The sequence below is a fragment of the Rhinolophus sinicus genome, chromosome 8, assembly GCF_057876585.1.
Source record: "Rhinolophus sinicus isolate RSI-liver-muscle chromosome 8, RSI-T2T, whole genome shotgun sequence".
Taxonomy (NCBI): Eukaryota; Metazoa; Chordata; class Mammalia; order Chiroptera; family Rhinolophidae; genus Rhinolophus; species Rhinolophus sinicus.
This window is the reverse complement of record NC_142508.1, coordinates 33,574,257-33,595,055: the sequence shown is the minus strand read 5'-3', so window position 1 is coordinate 33,595,055 and position 20,799 is coordinate 33,574,257. Positions and strand designations below refer to the sequence as shown.

The following is a 20,799-nucleotide window of genomic DNA, read 5'->3' as shown; positions in this document are numbered from 1 at the left end:
GAAGGGCCTGCTCTGACTTCAGGCTGCCCAGATCGGAATTCTCTCTCTCTCCCGCTCTCTCTATACATATACATATACATATACATATACATATACATATACATATACATATACATATACATATACATATACATATACATATACATATACATGTATGTATATATACCAGGGGTGCCAAAAAAATGTACACACATTTTAAGAGATGTCATTTATGTGTTACATTTCTACCAAACAATGTTCGCCATAATCAGAAGAGTCTGGACGCTGATGGTAACCACTTTGAGCACCTCTTGTAATTGCAGAAGTCAAACGTGACTTGTATTCATCTTTTGTTATTGGTGTATATTGAGTATTACAATTTTAATACAGTTTGTTTTCTTTTTTTAAAATGTGTGTACATTTTTTGGCACCTTCTTTATATTTCTATATGCATAATTTGGTGGAGAGAGAAGCTCTGAACGCCTGCAAGCCTCTGTGGAAGGACACTAACCGTCACGCAAAGTCCTCAGTATCCCAAAATAACTGACCCTGGAAAAGGCCACTTCACACAGTGACCTGTACTTCATGTTTACACAAGAACACTACTTTCAGGTCTGGTTGGTATTCTCTCTTGACAAAGAACTAAAAGTTATTTGTAAAAAAATAGACAGTCCTCATTATATGTGGATTCCATAGCTGCAAATTTGCTTACTCACTGAAACTTACTTGTTACCCCCAAGTCAATGCTTGTGAGAAACCAACTCTGCTGACACCCTGAACTTGGACTTCCAGCCTCCAGAACTGTGTGACGATAGATAAATCTGTTTGATTCTTTCTTGTCACAGGCCCTGCTCACAGTGCGTCCAGGGAAGAGGGTTTCCTGGCCAGGGAAGACCTGCCGTCTCAGCTGGCCCAGGGTCCTCCAGGAGGGAGACAAGGCTGGTGGTGAAACCTGGGTGCGGCCCCACCTCTGTCTCTCTCTTGCTGTGTCCCTTGGGGAAGGCACAGTAACCTCCCCGAGCCTCACTTGTCTTGACTGTAAAATGGGCTGATGCTTTCATCTGCTCTGACATTTCCTGGGGTGAGCATAAGGGTGAAACAGCACAGTGGGGAGTGTGAGCCCATCATTAAGCAATGTATTAACAATTTAATTATTCATTCTCCAGTGTTTCCTGGTGAAGATGACTCATGCTCAAATTCAGCCCCCCAGGAGCCCTCACTGTGAGGTGCAGACTGACAGGGACACACCATCCAGGTCTGTCCTCTCCCACCTTCACCTTCGCAACCATCATCCATTCGTCCAATAAACATTAACTGAGCCTCTGGGTGCCAGGGGCTGGAGACCCAGAGATGAACCAGACACGTCCCTGCCCTGGGGGATCGGCCTGCTTTAAAGCCTCACGCAAAGGGAAATGTTAATTATTATTTTGGGTTATAATTACAGCGGTGCTACAAAGGAGACTGCAGGCTTTGGTAAGGTATGGGCTAACCTTATTGCCAAAGGAATCCTCACCCTTGGGCCCAGGAAGTAGGGTGAGAACCACTTTCCCTCAATCCTTGTTTAGTCTTTCACTGGGCAGGCCCCAAGCTGGGAATTGGCAACAACTGGGCCTCTGCTATTGAGTTGCTCACCAGAGGGTGGGTGGGGTTGACTCAAAAAATTGACCAGGCACCAAGTGGAGAGAGTAGGGGCACCTGAGGATTTCAGATGAGGCAGGTTGATTGGGGTGGAAGTGGTCTGGGAAGGCTTCATGGAGTAGGTGGCATCTGAACTGATCACTGAGGGATGTACAATATTAGCAGGTGAAGAACTGGAGGGAGGACATTCAAGGTGTCATTCCTTCATCCCACTCCTCCCTAATGTTTACGATGCACTTGAACGATGAACACAAAGTGGTGAAGGGCAGACACTGCACACATCAGCAAGGTGATGCTCCCTGAAGGGCTACTTAATTTGCAGGGTCCGGAGTAGAATGAAAATGCAAAGCCTCGTGTTGGGGAAAAAACAGTGTTAAGAATTTCACAATGGCCACATGAGCGCATTAAACTCAGCGTGGGGCCCCATGAGACTGTCCAGGCTGCAGTCCCATGAAGCTGGCCCTGGATACGTGCGTGACTTTGTCACTTCTGGTTTGGACTTGACTTGAAAAGCCTTGAGAGGACTTATTATTTCATGCAAAGGGAAGTCTGGAGGTAGGGGCACTCCAGCGAGGGTGGCTTAATTCTGCAGCTCATTGGTGCCAGGAAGGCCTGGTTCCTCCATTGCCGGCTCCTCCCTCCCAGCCTACGTGGGATCTCTGAAGATCACCTCTATGGCAGCCTGGTGGCTGCCACAGTGTAGTGTCACCCACAGATAGGACAATGCAGAAGGATACCTGTTGCTGCCCACCTCTTGTTTAAGAAGTGGGGAAACCTCTCCTGAGGGTACCCCACCAATCTTCCTTCACACTTCTTGGCCAGAACTGTCTCTCACCCGACCCTCAGCCAATCACTAGCAAGACTGGGAACATCATGATGGGCTTAGGCCAATAGGCAGGGCCCCTAATCGGGTCCTCATTGTTCCCCTCGGATCGTAGGGCTAGATCATCTCCATTTCAGATAAAGATACTAATTAGCTGGTTTGCCCAGGGTGTCGCAGCTGGGGTGTGTTGGGTGGCAGTCTGAACCCTGACACACATGCTGTGTGGTGCCCTAAACTCGGGATGTCTCATCATACAGGCCAGCATACATGAATCGGACATTGTGTGGTAAAATCAGCAGTTTTCATTACAGGGTGGGGTGGTGCGGGGGTGGGGGGGGTGTCAACTTTGCATCTGGGTTGGGCTTGCTTTTCTTAGTTCTCAGCTGTAGGTCAAGTAATGCTTATCGACTGCTTCCTCTCTTCCGGGCAGTGTTCTAGGTGCTTTGCAGGTACTAACTCAGGAAGCCTGGCATGAGCCCTGTGGTTACTATTCTAACAGGCCGGCCGGCTGGTGCATGAATCCCCTGGGGGCCTTGTCAAAGTTCGGGGGCTACCCCAGTGCCTGATGCAGTGGGTTTCAGGTGGGGGCCGGGATTTGCATTTCTAAGTCTTCCAGGTGATGCTCTGTGTCCTTGACTTTGAGAACTGCTGTTAAAGGCCCGTGAGGCACAGTGGTGTAGAAAAGTGGTCATGAGGGGGAGTGGCGTTTGGCTGAGGGTGGGGGCAAAACTTTTATCCTACCTACGGGCACCCAGCCAAGTGGGACATGGGGGCTGAACCCACCTCCCGATCTACCTACAGAGCCCTATGCCCTGCTCGGGGGCCCTTTTCTAATTTGCACAAAGGCACATATAAGCTAGAGGAATCCTGGGTCTGAAGGGGTGCAATTATGTGTTTGCACTGGAGGGTTTTAAGCAGAAAAGTGACATGATCCTATTTAAGTTTTAAGAAGAGCCCTCTGATGAATGGATACACAAAATGGGGTCCATCCATACAATGGAACATTATTCAGTCTTTTATTATTCTGACACCTGCTACAGTATGGATGAACCGGGAGGACGTGATGAGAAGTGAAATAAGCCAGTCACTAAAAGACAAATACTGTGTGATTCCACCTATAGGAAGTCCCTAGAGTTGTCAAATTCATGGACAGAAAGTAGAATGGTGGTTGCCAGGGCCTAGGGGAGCGAGTAGGAAGTCAGTGTTTAATGTACAGAGTTTCGGTTTTGGAAGATGAGAAAGTTCTGGAGAGGATGGTGGTGATGGCGGCACAACAATGTGAACGTGCTCAACGCCACTGACCTGGACACTTAAAAATGGACAAAATACTAAATTTTATGTATATTTTACCACAATTAGGGAAAAAAAGGTCCCTCTGGCTGCTGTGTGGAGGATGGACCAGGGTGCAGGAGGGGAAGGAGGCCAGCAGGACACTCTCTAGGGGGCCTGTGCACTTGTTCAGGTGAGAGTCATGGGAACCAGGTGACAGGGCGGAGAGCAATGGTCAAAATAAACAAACAAACACAAAGAAACAAACTCATACTGAGAACATTTTGATAGTGGTAGGATGGGAGGGGGGTAGGGAGACTGGGTGACAAAGGTACAAATTGGTAGTTACAAAACAGTCACGGGGATGTAAAGTACAGCACAGTGAATATAGTCTATAGTATTGTAAGAACTATGTGTGGTGTCAGATGTGTATTAGACTTATGGAGGATCACTTCCTAAGATATATAAACTTCCTAAGGTATATAAATGTCGAACCACAAGCTGTATACCTGAAACTAATACAATATTGTATGTCAACTGTTAAAAAATAAAGTCCAAGTGGAGCCGTCAAGTGGGCAATTGGATGTGAGTGGGAAAAAGATCAGCAGGTTCTTGGAAGAGGAAAGTTCCGTGACTGGAACACATTAGGCAAAAGGGCAGATGGGCCAGAGAGGTGGCCGGGATAGGAGAGGCCACAGCAAAGCGGTTGGCTTTCTGGAGCAGGAAGTTGACTGAGCCACTAACCGCTTGTGAAACCTGTGGGAAAAGTTACTGTCCATTAGAAGAGTCCTTGTTACGTGCCAGCCATTGTCACACTTTGTCTTAACACCAGTCGGGCCGTGGAGGTGCGGGCGGGGTGTCTCATTCTCAACCTCACAATTTATAGCTAGATTTTAATGCAGGTCGTTGCAACAGATGAGGAAACGCTGTGTATACGGGGATGACTTCTTCAGGTCCACGCGGCCTGGGTGAGCCGTCCTCAGGCCTGGAGCTACAGGATCTGGAGCTGTAACTCATCTCTCGGCTTCTTTCCCGCTCTAACAACCAAATATTCTTCCCGTTTCTGAGATGGGGAATCGGTGGCAGTCTCCATGTCCAACGAGGGTACGTGGAGGACGTGTGGTAGGTGGTACGCTCGCCCGATTAACAGAGGGTAAACTGAGGCCAGAGACTTGTGTGTCAGGTTCATACAGACAGAGCCGAACCAGAGCGCCTGGGTCACGTCCAGACCGCCAACGGACCTGGGACCTTGTTAGTTCGGCAAGGTGGGGGAGGGGTGAAAGGCGACCCATTGTCAAGGAGACGCACCCTACAGGCTCCGATTGGCGCAGAACTCTCGTCCTGGCCCCTCCTCTTCGCCTGCCGATTCCTCGGGGCCAGGGGCCCCATTTCCCGAGTGCCCGGCAGCACCCGGCCTCTTCCGATCTCCACGACAACGCCGCTGTGGCTCCTCCTTCCCCCTTACGCCCTCCACGGCTCCCTGTCGGCACATCTGTGCCTGCCCGGTGCCGCGCGCGGGCCAATGGGAAGCCTGCATGCGCTCTGGGAAACGTAGTCCAAAGCCTGGACAGCTGGGGAGAGGACGTTCGCGATGGCCAATAGGCCGCTCGCAGGCTTTGGTGCATCTCAGGCAGTGTAGTTCTGGCGCGGGCGGAGACTTTCGAAGACAGGAGCGCGCGGGTCGCCACGGCGAAAGCCAATGGGAAGCCGTCGTTGCCGCGAGCCTTCCTGGGAAATGTAGTTCTGGGTGAGACCGGCAAAGTTGAGGGGTGGTTTGTTGGGCGGAACGGACGACTAGATCTCTGCGAGTGTTGTGGGGGGAGAGGGACGGAGGAGTTTGGCGCAAAGCCTGCCGGGGCATGGAGCCCCAATGGGCCTTGTGCGCATGTGCGAAGAGGTGAGGGGGGGTTTGGGGGGCCTCGCCTGGGAGAGTGAGGTGAGTGAGGGGAAAAGAGGGAGAGATGGGGGGCGCCGTTGGACGATCTTTGGGGGGGGGCCTGGAGGCCGGAGGAGGGAGGGATGGGAGAGTTAGGGGGAGGGGATAAAAAGGGGTCTGGGCGAAGGGAGAGGTACGGGAGGAGGATGGGCTGGGGGGAGCGGGAGGGTTGGGAAGTGGGGGGGGGTTGTGGATTCCCGAGGTGGATATTGCAGGTGAGAGTTGGAAATGGAGGGAGGGGAATTGGGGAGGGCTTAGGAAGTGGGAGGGAGAGAAGGAAGGGAGGGAGGGAGGGAGGGAGGGAGGGAGGGAGGGGGAGGGGATTCCGGCAGGGGGTGGGGCTGGGCCCTACCGAGGAGTTTGGGGACCGAACCCGTTGGAAAGGTTGGGGGGAATACGATTTAGGGGAAGATCATCGACATAGACGGCATGCAGGTGGTCCGTTTTGTGCGCTGTTTTCACAAGCGCAGCCTCACTTTTGTAAATTGTAGGATTCCTGAGGATGAGATTAATTGGCCTGGTTTTATTTCTTTCTTGAAGAGTACTCACCTCATTAGCTTGTTGCAAGGGATTAAATTCATTGATGGGGGTGGGCAGTGCTTCGAGGCTGTGTTTGCTGTTATCATCTGAGGCTTCCCCCCGCAACCCTCACCTCTACTCCAGTCAGCCTCCACTCTATCCCTCTTTTATTTCATATTTTAACATCTATTCCAATTTATAGCTAGATTTTAATGTAGGTGGTTGTAACAGCGGCATCCCCAGCACCTCAGGAAGTAACAGTAATTTGAGTAACTAACTTTGGGTGAGGGCTTGCTTAGCCCAGGTGCTGTTCTCAGCACCTGTTTCCTTATATGTTGAATTCTTACTGCGACTCTTGGGTTAGTATGATTTTACTGCTATGGAATGGAGTTTTGGTGTACCTTGTCCAAGGACAAATAATTGGGAGGTGGCAGAGCTGGGATTTGCTCCAGAGCCCTTGTGCTCTGAGTAAATATTTATCCCATGGACCAGTGGCTCTCCACCAGGGACGACTTTGCCCCCCAAGGAACACCTGGCAATATGTGGAGACATTTTTGGTTGTCACAACTGGGGAGATACTACTGGCATCTGGTGGAAAGAGGCCAGGGCAGCTGCTCCACATTTTCATGGCATAGGATGGCTGCCACACACAGAATTAATTATCCAGCCAAAGCTAGGAAACCTGGAGTAGGCAGGTCTTCAATGAGTGCTTACTCAGTGCCGGCCCATTTCTAAAACCCCTTATGGGGAAGGAGCCATTATTAGTCCTGTATTACTGGTAGACAAATTATGTGAGGCAAGTCATGTGTCCAGGGTCACACAGCAGACCAATGGCAGAGCTGAAAGTTGGAGCCCAGTGTCAGAGCCCATCTTTTAACCATTTAATTAATCAGCATGCATCATTTTTTTAAAAACAGGCTGCAGGCCAGATTTCGCCCACATTCCTGACCTCCTCCCCAGGTTGGGGGCTCTCAATTTGGACTCAGGACTCCTTCATATTTTTAAAAATTATTGAAGGCCCCAAAGCAGAGTTGTTTACAGGAGTTACAGCTTTTGGTATGTATCTTATAAGAAAAGAAGACTGAGAAAATTTCAAAGTATTCATGCATTTAGAAATAGCAGTAGTCAATTCTTCATGTGTTAATATAAATAACATTTTAAAAATACGAAACAACCGTGTTTTCCGAAAGGAAGAGTTGGAAACGTTTCTTTGTGAATCTCTCAAATGTCTGTCTTAAAAGAAGACTGCTGGGTCATCTGCTTCTGCATTCAGCTTGTGGCCATCGGCCTCTGAAGACCCCACTGTACTCTCAGGAGAAAATGAGAGGCAAAGAGGCAAATAATGTCTTAGTGTCAGGATGACGACTGTTCTGACCTTGCAGTGTCCCCCAGGAGGGGCTTGGCACCCCCAGGGGTCCCCAGATCATTGAGGACCACTCTTACAAGCTGGGGTTTCTTAGCCGTGGGGGCGTCCTGTGCACTGTAGGATCCATAGTAGCATCCCTGCCCGCCCCCCCCAGGCAACAGCACCGCTACGCTTACCCCTTTTCCAACATTCAAAAGTGTCTTCAGACATTTCCAGCCGGAAAGTGGCAGGGGGGTCACATTGCCCCTGGTTGAGAACCATTGCTCTAGGCTCTGTGTCATCCTCATAACTGATGCCACTACCACATCTGTGTTCCCTCCTTTGGGAAGGGGGAAGAGGAAGTGGAGGGCACAGAGCTTCTTCTGGGATAGAGTGGGGTGATTACACAAAGGAAAAATGGGAGATTAGATAGAGGGGAACTCTCGCAGTCTGCCACATTTCCCAATACCCAAACGTGACTGGGGTCCACTAATGTCATAGTATGCTCGGGATGCCATCACAAAATACCATAGAGTGAGGGGCGGTTTCAACAGCAGACATTTACTTCTCAGAGTTCTGGACACCAGAAGTCCAAGATCAAATGCAGGCCGATTCAGCGTCTGGTGAGAGCCCTCCTCCTGGCTTATCGATGGGGCTTCCATGCTGTGTCCCCACTTGGCAGAGAGATCATAGGGACATATCTCTTCCTCATCTTAGAAGGCCATCAGTCCTATTAGATTAGGACCCCACCCTTAGAACTTCATTTAATCCTCCCCCGTTTTATTGACATATAATTGACACATAACATTGTCTTCATTTAGGTTGTACAGCATAATGATTTGATACGTATGTATGTAGTAAAATGAGCACCACAATACTCGTAAGTCTAGTTAACATCCATCTGCTCATATAGTTACAGTTTTTTTCTTGTAGTGAGAACTTTTAAGATTTACTGCCTTAGCAACTTCTAAGTATACAACACAGTATTGTTAGCTATTGTCACCGTGCTGTTCATTAGGTCTCCATTACATACTCATCTTGTAACTGGGAGTTTGTGCCTTTTGACCAATTTCCCCACTCATTTAATTATCTCCTGAAAAACCTCATCTCCAGATGCAGTCACATGGGGGTTACAGCTTGAACCTAATGGATTTGGGAATCACAGTTTAGCACAGCAGTTAGTAAGGAAGAGACAGAGGGTGGCTTTTGAGCAGCCATCCTGCAGTGGGGGACACGGGTTGGTACATGATCAGGCAAAGCGATCGTAGTACCAATGGTGCCTATGGTCGCTCACATTTCTGAGTACCTGCTGTGTGCCAGGCCTTCTGTAAGTCCTGTGTGTGTTTTCTTGTTTAACCCTCACAACGAGGCCGTGGAGGAGATTGAGGTACAGTGGTGCCCCGGTCACCCCCAGGAGGGGCTGAGCCAGGATTTGCACCTGTCCTGTCCCAGGAGGGGTTCATAGCCCCCCTTCCTCCAGCACCTGTCGTCTGTGAGACACTTGAGAGCAGCACCCCTCAGCAACCTTCTCAGGCAGCCGTCTGCAGCCACCAGGTGGGTGAGCACTTCATCTTAGGGGGGAAACTGAGGCACAGAGAGGCAATGCCACTTGTTCTAGTTGACTTCGCTCCTAATTGGGGTGCTGGGGTGTGCATCTCCGTGGTGTGGTTCCAGACCCCGCACCCCTGCTGTCCTTCCCCCACAGCAGGAAGTGGAGGGTTCCAGAACGTCTGGCTGGGCTCTCACCATGCTGAACTTCCTTCCCCACAGGTGGTGCTGTTTCCCCAGTGCTCGCCGGCTCCCATGGAGGTCCCATGCCCCCAGCCTGTGAAGCAGGAGGGCCAGGCCACTGAGGGCCTGGCCCTCGACTCGCCGTGGCACCGCTTCCGCCACTTCCACCTGGGGGACGCGCCGGGCCCCCGCGAGGCGCTGGGCCGGCTGCGTGCCCTGTGCCGGGACTGGCTGCAGCCCGAGGTGCACACCAAGGAACAGATGCTGGAGCTGCTGGTTCTGGAGCAGTTCCTGAGCGCCTTCCCGGCCGACATCCAGGCCTGGGTGTGTAGCCGGCGGCCCCAGAGCGGGGAGGAGGCCGTGGCCCTGCTGGAGGAGCTCTGGGTGAGCTGCGGGCGGCTGGTGGGAGGGCCCATGCACCCACGTCCCTCAGCGGCCACCTCCCGGTGGTCGGAGACTTGCCTGCCCCTCGTGGCCTTACTGTCTGCTCTGCAGACGGCCACCCGGCTTCAGCTTGGAGTGACACTCTGCTCGTGTGCAAACAAAACAGGCTCCATGAACCCTGGCATCAAGGGTGTGATGGAGAGTAGGGGTGCTGTAGTGCAGGTATGAGGTCAGACTGGTGGTATAGTGTAGATGGAACAGTTCTGAAGACCACCCTCCCTCCTGGCACCCATTTGGGTGTTCCCAAGACAACCCTCACTTTGACAGCCCAGTAGAAGAAGGACTCAGAACTCAGGGAAGGCCGGCGTGCTCACGGTTATGGTTTATTACAGCAGAAGGACGCAGGTTAAATCAGCCCAGGGAGGAGGTGCAGGGCCAGGGACCGGGGACTTTCACACGTGGAGCTTCCGGTCTCCTCTCCCAGGGATGGAGCGGAGGCACCGGGGGCTCCCCGAACCTGGTGTCCATGGCTTTTGTTAGGGGTTGGGCACATACACACAGTTGACTGCCCCTTGGCTGGCATCAGTCTCCAGTCCCCTCTGGGGGTTGGGCTGGCACAGCATGGCTAAAAGCCCCCAATAAATCCCACTGACCATGTGGTCGTGAGGGGTCGGCACTGGGTCCTGCTGTCCTCTGTCTCACAGATGATGATAGGAGGCTCAGATGTGTTAAGCAACTTGGCCAAGGTCGCACAGCTAGTTAGGGGGTGTGGGAGGCAGAGAATTAACATGCTGTGGCCCCAGATTCCTGCTGATGGTCCCTGAGCACCCATGGCCCCTCTGCTTGTGGGCAGTGCTGGGCCTCTGCGTGGCAGTGTCCCGTGTCTGTGACCCCAGGCCGAGCCCTACGACGTCTGTGGGGTCCTGCAGAGCACTGAAGGTTCTTAGGCTTGGGTGTGCCCTAGCATCCCCGGCAGTGCGGCTGCCTGGCCCCCACTCCCAGGTGTGCTGACCAAGGAGCTGGGGGCTCTCCACGCTGTGCGCTCGGCCTCCACCTCTCTGAATGGGGGCTCGGGGTGAAGACCATGTGCTGCCCAGCCCCTTCTGGACTGACAGGGTGGCGGGTAACTCGCTCAGCGCCTGCAAGCAGGTCTGTGGATGGAGGTATCCAGGGACCTGGTTGGCCTCATGCCGGGCCCCAGCCCTACCTGCGCACACCCGCGTCTTCACCGTGAAGGCAGACGGTTTGACCTTTATCCATCCATCCGTTCACTCTCTCAGTGCCAGGAACTGCAGCCCTCTTCCATGCTGCCGGGAGTGTAAAGTGGGGCAGCCACAGTGGGAAAGTGTCCAGCAGTTCCTCCAAAAGGTTAAACGTAGAACGCAGATGAGACGCCATGGGAACTTAACTCTTGTGTACATCAGCCAGTGGTGAAGTGGGTTTTGCTTGAAGTTCAGGACCCGCCGCCAAGGTTAAGCGAGGACGTGCTGCGTGTTGTGATCCCGTAGTTCCACTCCTGGGTGTGCACCCAGAAGAAATGAAAACACTGATCTGTACCCTGTGTGGGATAAGGGACAGCCAGGCGGCATCATTCGTGATAGTCCCAGAGTAGAAACTGTGTGTGCACCGGCTGGGGCATGGGAAAGCAAATGCAGTGGTCACAGCATGGACTGTGCCTCAGCCGTGAGAAGGCATGAAGCCCCGACACAACATGGATGAACCCTGAGGACCTATGTGTGAGGCCAGTCAAAAACACTGTGTCTGCGTGATTCTGTTTCTATGTACTGCCCAGACGCGTCAAATCCGCAGACACAGGAAGTACATGCGTGGTTCCCAGTGACTGGGGGGCGGGGAAGGGTAGTGACTGCTGATGGGTTTAAGGTTTCTTTTGGGGAGGATGGAAATACTCTCAAATTGACTGTGGTGACGCTTGCACAACTCTGGATCTACTAAAAACCACTGAGTTGTGTTGTAAGTGGGTGAATTCTGTGGTACAGAATCGTATCTAAATAAAGTTCTTATAAAAATATTGGCACCAGGAACACCACAGAAGCAAGACAGGGCAGTTCCTGGGCCCTGGGAACCTGCCATCTGTTGGAGGAGACGGGCGAGCACGGACGTGAACAATTGGTGTGATGGGCCAGGTGGCTGCATCGGCGAAGTCTGGCATCCCAGGGGAAATGACACCCACTCCACAGAGACTGTCCTCAAAAATAGAAGAAGAGGGGCTGCTTCCAGCTTTTTGTATGGGGCCAACCTTCCCCTGATGTCAAAATCAAAGACGTTACAAGAAAACTATAGGCCAATATCCTAAGCTCAGAATAATTACGTTGAGTGAGAGAAACCGGACCCAAACAAACAAAGGAACAGACCACCTGTTCACTGTGTGGTTCTATTTGGGTAAAGTTCTAGAAGACGAGAACGCCTCTGTAGTTAGAGGAAGTACATCAGTGGTTGCATTTGGGTAGGGGAACCCCACCTGTGTGCAAGGACTGTTGCGTGGTAGCTGTATACTCAATTGCCATGGTGGCTTGAACATGTACATAAGTCAAAACTCATCGCGTAATGTGCTTTACATGCATTTATTGTACGTCCTCTAAACCTCAATAAAGCTATTAAAAAGTGCAGTGTTATTAAAAGGGATGTTCCTTGTACACCTGTTTGTGGCTGAGATGGGGGCTCAGCCAACTCCCAAGGTCGACGGGATGGGACAGGGTGTTTCAGGCAGGAGTGGAGGTGTGTGAGAGCCTGGCATGCACAGAACACATAAGCTGTTTACTGTGGCATGGACTAGAGTTCCAGGCGGGGACTTGGCCAGAGATGGGGCTGCTGGGGGTAGCAGGGGCCAGCGCATGTGGGAAGCTGCAGAAGCAAGCAACAGGACAGCACCTACAGCCCCATCACACCCTGTGTAGCCCAGATGGCCAGGAGTCTTCACAGCCACAACTCACCCATCCTGCCACAGCCCAGACAGTGGGCATACATCCCAAACAACGTGCTTTTACGAAAGGCTCCAGAAGCTTCCTGCTGAGTCTTCTCCCCAGCTGATAGAATGTTGCCATCGCTGATTTTCACCCTGACCAATGCTTTAGTCCAAAAGCGTTTGAAACAAGTTAAATGTGAGGAAGTGGGTTGGATACAGACAGCTCATGAGGCAACTTTCCATGGGCACCAGGAGAAGTCTAGTCTTCAATGGGGGGCAGGGGCTGGAGGAGTAATGATGACTGTCCAAGAACCGGAAATTGCCACTCTGAGCTTTTTCTTTAACCTTCCTGGCTGGCACCATTCCCTCGGGGCTGTCGCCACTCAAGCCAGGAACAGTCCCCTTCTGAGCTTGCTTAATTTTTCCCGAGTTAAAAGTAGCTTCCATGTTTTTCTTCTGCATTTTGTCAAGGAGTTTGCAAAGGGCAGTAAGAAGCTAAAGCAAGATTCAAACCAGGTGTATCAGTCATCTGTTGTGTAACGTCACCCCAAACTTAGTGGCTTAAAAAGATAAGCATTTGTCATCTCACGCAGGATCTGTGGGTCAGGAAGTTGCAGCGTGTCTGGCTCAGGGTCTCTGAGAGATTGCTGTTGTCACCTGAAGGCTGGCCTGGGGCTGGAGGGTCTGATCTGCAGTGGCTTTCTCAGGGGCCCCGCCATGGGAGAGCTGGGCATCCAGGACAGCCGGCTTCCCCATAGCAGGGAGTAGGACTCACTGACTGGTTAAAGGTGGAGGGGAGAGAGAAGGAGAAAAATTGAGGCCCTCACTCAGGTTTCTCACTTGCGAATGTGATCTCTCTCATTTCAGGGACAAGCGATGAGGGCCCCTCAGGATGTGACAGAAGGCTCTGGGGTCGGCCTCGGAAAAGAAGAAGGGGGTATGATCCCATTAGGTGAGCCGCTGACCCGTGGCTCCCACACCACTGGCTTTCCCAGCCCTGGGGTTGGGGGTGGGAGGCTTGCCCTCCTGCCCATCATTCATTTGTTCAGGCCTGGAGCTGGAGATGAATCAGACACCGCCCTTCCCTGCCCCCCTGCACTGGAGGGCAGCATTGCCTGCCATCTAGAGCCACAGAGGCTGGTGTAGAGAAATGAAACAGATCACCCGAGAGCAGGTGCTGGCAAAACCAGGATTGCACGCCGAGACGTGCCCATGGTCTCAGCAAGGTGCTGCCTCCTGCAGCTGCACAGAGGCATAGGACCACAGCTCGCTGGCTCCCATTCAACCATGCTCTTCCCTCTCTGGGCACCGTGATCAGGGGTCAGCATCCTGTGCCAATCACCCAGGCCTGGCACACACACCCACCCTTGGAGCTGGGGCTGGAGCCAGCTCCATCCAGACCACACTTTAGGGTGAGGAAGGGAGGTCAAAGAAGGGACCGGACAGTGGACGGCAGAAACCTGACATGTCTACCGGAGGGAGACTGATGATATTCGGAGTCAGCATGGAGCCAGTGCTGGGGGTAAAGGTGTGGAGGACAGAGCAGCTTGACGGCCATCTCAAGGTCGCATGTGGAAGCAGGAGGATGGAGGCCATGTAGAGGGAGGGACCTGGGGAGGATGGAGGACGCAGGGAGGACAGGGACAGGGGAGGATGGGGACGGGAGGATGGAGGACACGGAGGATGGAGTCTGGGGAGGATGGAGGACGGGGTCTGGGGAGGATGAGGACTAGGGAGGACGGAGTCTGGGCAGGATGGAGGACGCAGGGAGGATGGGGTCTGGGGAGGATGGGGACTGGGGAGGATGGAGGACAGGGTCTGGGGAGGATGCAGGACGCAGGGAGGACAGGGACTAGGGAGGATGGAGGACGAAGGGAGGACAGGGACGGGAGGACGGGGACTGGGGAGGATGGAGGACGCAGGGAGGATGGAGTCGGGAGGATGGAGGGCAGGGAGGACAGGGACGGAAGGATGGAGAACGCAGGGAGGACGGAGTCGGGAGGATGGAGGACGGGGTCTGGGGAGGATGAGGACTAGGGAGGACGGCGTCTGGGCAGGATGGAGGATGCAGGGAGGATGGGGTCTGGGGAGGATGGGGACGGGAGGATGGAGGACGGTCTGGGGAGGATGCAGGACGCAGGGAGGACAGGGACTAGGGAGGATGGAGGACGCAGGGAGGATGGGGTCTGGGGAGGATGGAGGACGCAGGGAGGATGGGGTCTGGGGAGGATGGAGGACGCAGGGAGGATGGGGACGGGAGGATGGAGGATGCAGGGAGGACGGGGACGGGAGGATGGAGGGCGCAGGGAGGACGGAGACTGGGGAGGATGGAGGACGCAGGGAGGACAGGGACAGGGGAGGATGGGGACTGGGGAAAATGGAGGACGCAGGGAGGACGGGGTCTGGGGAGGATGGAGGACGCAGGGAGGACGGGGTCTGGGGAGGATAGAGGACACAGGGAGGACGAGGACTGGGGAGGATGGAGGACGCAGGGAGGACGGGGTCTGGGGAGGATGGAGGACACAGGAAGGACGGGGTCTGGGGAGGATGGAGGACACAGGGAGGACGGCGTCTGGGCAGGATGGAGGATGCAGGGAGGACGGCGTCTGGGCAGGATGGAGGACGCAGGGAGGATGGAGGACAGGGTCTGGGGAGGATGCAGGACGCAGGGAGGACAGGGACTAGGGAGGATGGAGGACGCAGGGAGGACGGGGTCTGGGGAGGATGGAGGACGCAGGGAGGATGGGGTCTGGGGAGGATGGAGGACGCAGGGAGGACGGGGACGGGAGGATGGAGGACGCAGGGAGGACGGGGACGGGAGGATGGAGGGCGCAGGGAGGACGGAGACGGGAGGATGGAGGACGCAGGGAGGACAGGGACAGGGGAGGATGGGGACTGGGGAAGATGGAGGACGCAGGGAGGATGGGGTCTGGGGAGGATGGAGGACACAGGAAGGACGGGGTCTGGGGAGGATGGAGGACACAGGGAGGACGGGGTCTGGGGAGGATGGAGGACACAGGGAGGACGGGGACTGGGGAGGATGGAGGACGCAGGGAGGACGGAGACGGGAGGATGGAGGACGCAGGGAGGACAGGGACAGGGGAGGATGGGGACTGGGGAAGATGGAGGACGCAGGGAGGATGGGGTCTGGGGAGGATGGAGGACACAGGAAGGACGGGGTCTGGGGAGGATGGAGGACACAGGGAGGACGGGGTCTGGGGAGGATGGAGGACACAGGGAGGACGGGGACTGGGGAGGATGGAGGACACAGGAAGGACGGGGTCTGGGGAGGATGGAGGACACAGGGAGGACGGGGTCTGGGGAGGATGGAGGACACAGGGAGGACGGGGTCTGGGGAGGATGGAGGACACAGGGAGGACAGGGACAGGGGAGGATGGGGACTGGGGAAGATGGAGGACGCAGGGAGGATGGGGTCTGGGGAGGATGGAGGACACAGGAAGGACGGGGTCTGGGGAGGATGGAGGACACAGGGAGGACGGGGTCTGGGGAGGATGGAGGACACAGGGAGGACAGGGACAGGGGAGGATGGGGACTGGGGAAGATGGAGGACGCAGGGAGGATGGGGTCTGGGGAGGATGGAGGACACAGGAAGGACGGGGTCTGGGGAGGATGGAGGACACAGGGAGGACGGGGTCTGGGGAAGATGGAGGACGCAGGGAGGATGGAGGACACAGGGAGGACGGGGACTGGGGAGGATGGAGGACGCAGGGAGGACAGGGACAGGGGAGGATGGGGACTGGGGAAGATGGAGGACGCAGGGAGGATGGGGTCTGGGGAGGATGGAGGACACAGGAAGGACGGGGTCTGGGGAGGATGGAGGACACAGGGAGGACGGGGTCTGGGGAGGATGGAGGACACAGGGAGGACGGGGACTGGGGAGGATGGAGGACGCAGGGAGGACGGCGTCTGGGCAGGATGGAGGACGCAGGGAGGATGGAGGACAGGGTCTGGGGAGGATGCAGGACTCAGGGAGGACAGGGACTAGGGAGGATGGAGGACGCAGGGAGGATGGGGTCTGGGGAAGATGGAGGACGCAGGGAGGATGGGGTCTGGGGAGGATGGAGGACGCAGGGAGGACGGGGTCTGGGGAGGATGGAGGATGCAGGGAGGATGGGGACTGGGGAGGATGGAGGACGCAGGGAGGACGGGGGCAGGGGAGGATGGAGGACGCAGGGAGGACGGGACTGGGGAGGATGGAGGACGCAGGGAGGACGGGGACTGGGGAGGATGGAGGACGCAGGGAGGACAGGGACAGGGGAGGATGGGGACTGGGGAGGATGGAGGACGCAGGGAGGACGGGGGCAGGGGAGGATGGAGGACGCAGGGAGGATGGGGGCAGGGGAGGATGGAGGACGCAGGGAGGATGGGGGCAGGGGAGGATGGAGGACGCAGGGAGGATGGAGTCGGGAGGATGGAGGGCAGGGAGGACAGGGACGGAAGGATGGAGAACGCAGGGAGGACGGAGTCGGGAGGATGGAGGACGGGGTCTGGGGAGGATGAGGACTAGGGAGGACGGGGTCTGGGCAGGATGGAGGATGCAGGGGGGATGGGGTCTGGGGAGGATGGGGACGGGAGGATGGAGGACGGTCTGGGGAGGATGCAGGACGCAGGGAGGACAGGGACTAGGGAGGATGGAGGACGCAGGGAGGATGGGGTCTGGGGAGGATGCAGGACGCAGGGAGGACAGGGACTAGGGAGGATGGAGGACGCAGGGAGGACGGGGTCTGGGGAGGATGGAGGACGCAGGGAGGACAGGGACGGGAGGATGGGGACTGGGGAAGATGGAGGACGCAGGGAGGACGGGGTCTGGGGAGGATGGAGGACGCAGGGAGGACGGGGACGGGAGGATGGAGGATGCAGGGAGGACAGGGACAGGGGAGGATGGGGACTGGGGAGGATGGAGGACGCAGGGAGGACGGGGGCAGGGGAGGATGAAGGACAGAGGCAGGACAGGGACAGAAGAGGTTGGATGCAGGGGGGACAGGGACCAAGGTTATATTTGGGAGCTGGTAGTTTTTCAGGTCCTGCCTGAAGAACACCAGAAAAGCAAAGCTGGAAGGACTTGTAAAGTACAAGTGTATCCGTGTGCCTGGGAAGGAGGGTCAGATTTCCCTGGTATTTCCTGCAGGAGGGCAGGTAGGGGAGCCAGCTGGGTTGGGCAGGTCACTTAGACCAGCCTCTGAGCTCAGTGCCCTCCTCCTTCTGTATCCGGGACAAGATAGACCTGCCCTGACTGTGGTGTGTGAGGTTGAACCGAAGTGTATAGTTACACTGCTCAGCCCCAGTCCAGGCACTTGGGGCAGATGGCAGGTGTTAGTATTGCTGTTTTTATCATGCCTGTCCTAGTGTTAAACACATGTTGCTTATCTCCCTGCATTTCCATAGAACAGTTTGAAAACGTGGAGAAAGGAAATACATGGTTCATTTATTCTTGTTACCCATCCACCCATTTGTCACTGAATTCCCACGCAGATGCTCCCTCGTACACTGTACAGTCACCCACCCACCTACCCTTCACCCCTCAGTCTGCCTTCTTCCTCATCCCTTCATCTTCCTCCCCATTACTGCTTCTCCACCATCCATCTATTCACCTGCTCACCTACCAATCCATCTGTCCGTCCATCCATCCATCCATTCATCCATCCATCCATCCGTCAGTCACCCATTTACTCACTTGCCTACCCATTTCTTCCTCCACCCATCCATGCACCTGCTGACCTGCCATTCACCCATCAGCCCACCCTACACTATCTCTTTACCTGTGTGCTGTACCACTTTCCCCACCTGTTCACCCACCCCCTCCCACCCACCCATCCATCTGCAGGTCTGTTTAGTGGGCACTTACTGTGCTGTGGGGGTCACAGGAATGAATGAGAACCCACCCCAGTGTCCCCTGGTGTTGAGCTTCCTCCCTGCCCCACCTCTGCCCTTCCTACCGATGACTCGTCATCACCCTGCGGGACTGCCCTCTCCGCCCTGCCCGGAGCCACCGCCCTGACTGTGCCTTTGCTTGGCAGGAGACGCGGCCTCGGGGGCTGAGGAGCCGGCGACGGGGGACACCCAGGCCCCGCGCCCCTATAAGCAGGAGCCAGGCAGCCCCCCGCTGGCCCCGCCAGCCCCGCCCGCGCCGGGCCTGCTTCCCTTCCTGGCCGTCCCGGGCACCGCGTCCTGCCCGGAATGCGGCAAGGCCGCGCTGAAGCCGACGCACTTGCTGCGCCACCGACAGAGCCACTCGGGCGAGAAGCCGCACGCCTGTCCCGAGTGCGGCAAGGCCTTCCGGCGCAAGGAGCACCTGCGGCGCCACCGCGGCACGCACCCCGGCGGCCCCGGGCCGGCCCTGCGCCCGCTGCCGGCCCGCGAGAAGCCACACGCCTGCTGCGAGTGCGGCAAGACCTTCTACTGGCGCGAGCACCTTGTGCGCCACCGCAAGACGCACTCGGGCGCGCGGCCATTCGCCTGCTGGGAGTGCGGCAAGGGTTTCGGGCGCCGCGAGCACGTGCTGCGCCACCAGCGCATCCACGGCCGGGCGGCGGGTGGCGCCGGCGGGCCAGGCACTCCAGGTCCCGAGGGCGGGGGGCCGTTCCCACCCTGGCCCCTGGGGTAGCCGCTCCGCCCGCCGTCGTCCTGCCCCGCAGCCCACCTCCAGCACCCGCTTCTCTCCGCCCTCCCCCACCCCCGTGTTTGAACTGTCCAATGCCCTGACATCCTGTATTCCTTCCTAGCTCTGTCCCAAATCTCACTTTCCTGTTCGGATCTCACCTCCTGACCCCCCAGCCTCTCCCATCCTCTGAAAAGGTGCCTCCACATTGCACCCCCCCCCCCGTCTCCCCCTCCTTCCCTCTCCACCTATCCCCTACCCAGGGGGGTGAAGGAGGAACAAGGCGGGCCAGGAGCACAGGAGAGCACGGGGCAAGACCAGCAGGCAGGTTCCTTGATGGAGAGAAGGCTAAAGGAAAGGGACTGGGTCTTGCTCCTAGGAGACCCCCCCAGGACAGATTGGGGGACAGGGAAGGGGCCTGGCAGTGGACTCTTTGGTCTCGGTTTTCTCTGCACCCAGGAAGGCATGAGACGGACAGAGATGCCTGCTCTGGGAAGCGCGTTGGAGACAATTCACCAGCATCTGCAGAGTAATAAAGTCAATGATGAGGTGTGCAGACCAGAGTCCCAGGTTCTGTCCTAGGCGCCACCCTCCAGGAGCAGAGTGCCTGGGGGAGGGGCTCTCTGGGACCCACACAATGCGGGAGAGGCCCGGGGAGTCTGGGTTTAACCCTAGGGCAGCAGTTCCTGTACTTGAGCCAAAGACAAAGGATTGTGAGAGGTGACAGGTCACCCATGTCTGGCAGCGTGGGAGACGCTCACACACGTTGCTTATCAACCGCCGCCCACTCAGCCCAGGAAAGATCATCCCACTTCCATCTCACGGCAGGCGGAAGGACTCAGCTCGGTGCAAAGCTGGCCTGGGTTTGGTCTACCCAACTGCTTCCTGGCTGCAATAATCTTAGGTCACACCCGTCAGTTTCCACATCTGTGAGTAATGGTACCCACATCTCTTGCTAACAGTATTACTTGGAGTAGTTGACCCCATTTCATAGGGGACCCCCAAATATTGTCAGTAGGACTCAGGTGACCCATTTTGCCAAGAGAGGGATCTCCTCTCCTGGAGGCCATCACTCTGAGGCCCTCTGGAGGTGGGGTGAGAGGGTGCTATCTCACCGCTGGTCCTCAGTTTAGCACAGTGTCCTGGGTCCAGGCCCTGGTTCCTTCTCTCCAGGGTGATGCACCAACGTCTGGCCAGTAAACCCCAGGCCATGGGCCATGTCCTAGCTGCAAGGGAGTCTGGGAAAGCAACTAGCTAGACTGTCCAGCGTCTACAGCCAGAGGCTGGCCCCACCTTCTGTTACCGTGGACTTGAAAGGGTCCACTCACCTGTGCACATCCAAGCCAAAATAAGATACAAACAGAAGTGTGCAGCAAAGTAAAAGTTTATTTAAGGAGTTGGCACCTAGTCCAGAGACACAGGTGAGCTAGTGCTCTCAAAAACCTGGCTCCCCATGGCCTCTAGTGGCCAGGCCAGGTAAGGGAAGAATCATTATTCATGGTTGTTATGAGAGTTGGGGTCATGGACCCTAGTGACTTGTTGGGGTTAAGGCAGGGAGCAGTTGATCATTGCTCCGGATCCTGTTGTCATGGCGTTGTTTGGTCCAGTTTTCAAGGCATGCAGTACATGGGGC

The 20,799-nt window shown here is 55.7% G+C and overlaps 1 protein-coding gene across 9 annotated transcripts; it reads left to right on the top strand.

Annotated features, from left to right (window-relative positions):
- The first annotated feature begins 4,988 nt into the window (after nt 1-4,988).
- Nucleotides 4,989-19,722, top strand: ZNF444 (zinc finger protein 444). 9 transcript variants are annotated; one of them, XM_088800471.1, is made up of 5 exons: nt 4,989-5,456; nt 7,082-9,063; nt 9,280-9,624; nt 13,415-13,499; nt 18,586-19,722. In XM_088800471.1, exons 3-5 carry the CDS (start codon nt 9,313-9,315, stop codon nt 19,170-19,172), a joined length of 984 nt encoding a protein of 327 aa, XP_088656597.1. In that variant the 5' UTR covers nt 4,989-5,456; nt 7,082-9,063; nt 9,280-9,312; the 3' UTR covers nt 19,173-19,722. The 9 variants fall into 9 exon arrangements, with proteins under 9 accessions (XP_088656597.1, XP_074171513.1, XP_074171519.1 ...); XM_074315418.2 differs by lacking the exon at nt 4,989-5,456 and adding an exon at nt 5,470-5,606 and having other exon boundaries at nt 8,879-9,063; XM_088800470.1 differs by lacking the exon at nt 4,989-5,456 and adding an exon at nt 5,470-5,606.
- Nucleotides 19,723-20,799: the final 1,077 nt, after the last annotated feature.

Excerpts from the sequence above, each read along its gene's own strand:
- ZNF444 (XM_074315411.2), top strand. The coding sequence starts at position 5,580 with ATGGGCCTTGTGCGCATGTGCGAAGAGGTGAGGGGGGGTTTGGGGGGC. Across the intron at positions 9,625-13,414 it reads CCCTGCTGGAGGAGCTCTGG|GGACAAGCGATGAGGGCCCC; the intron begins GTGAGCTGCGGG and ends CTCTCATTTCAG. Across the intron at positions 13,500-18,585 it reads AGGGGGTATGATCCCATTAG|GAGACGCGGCCTCGGGGGCT; the intron begins GTGAGCCGCTGA and ends TTTGCTTGGCAG.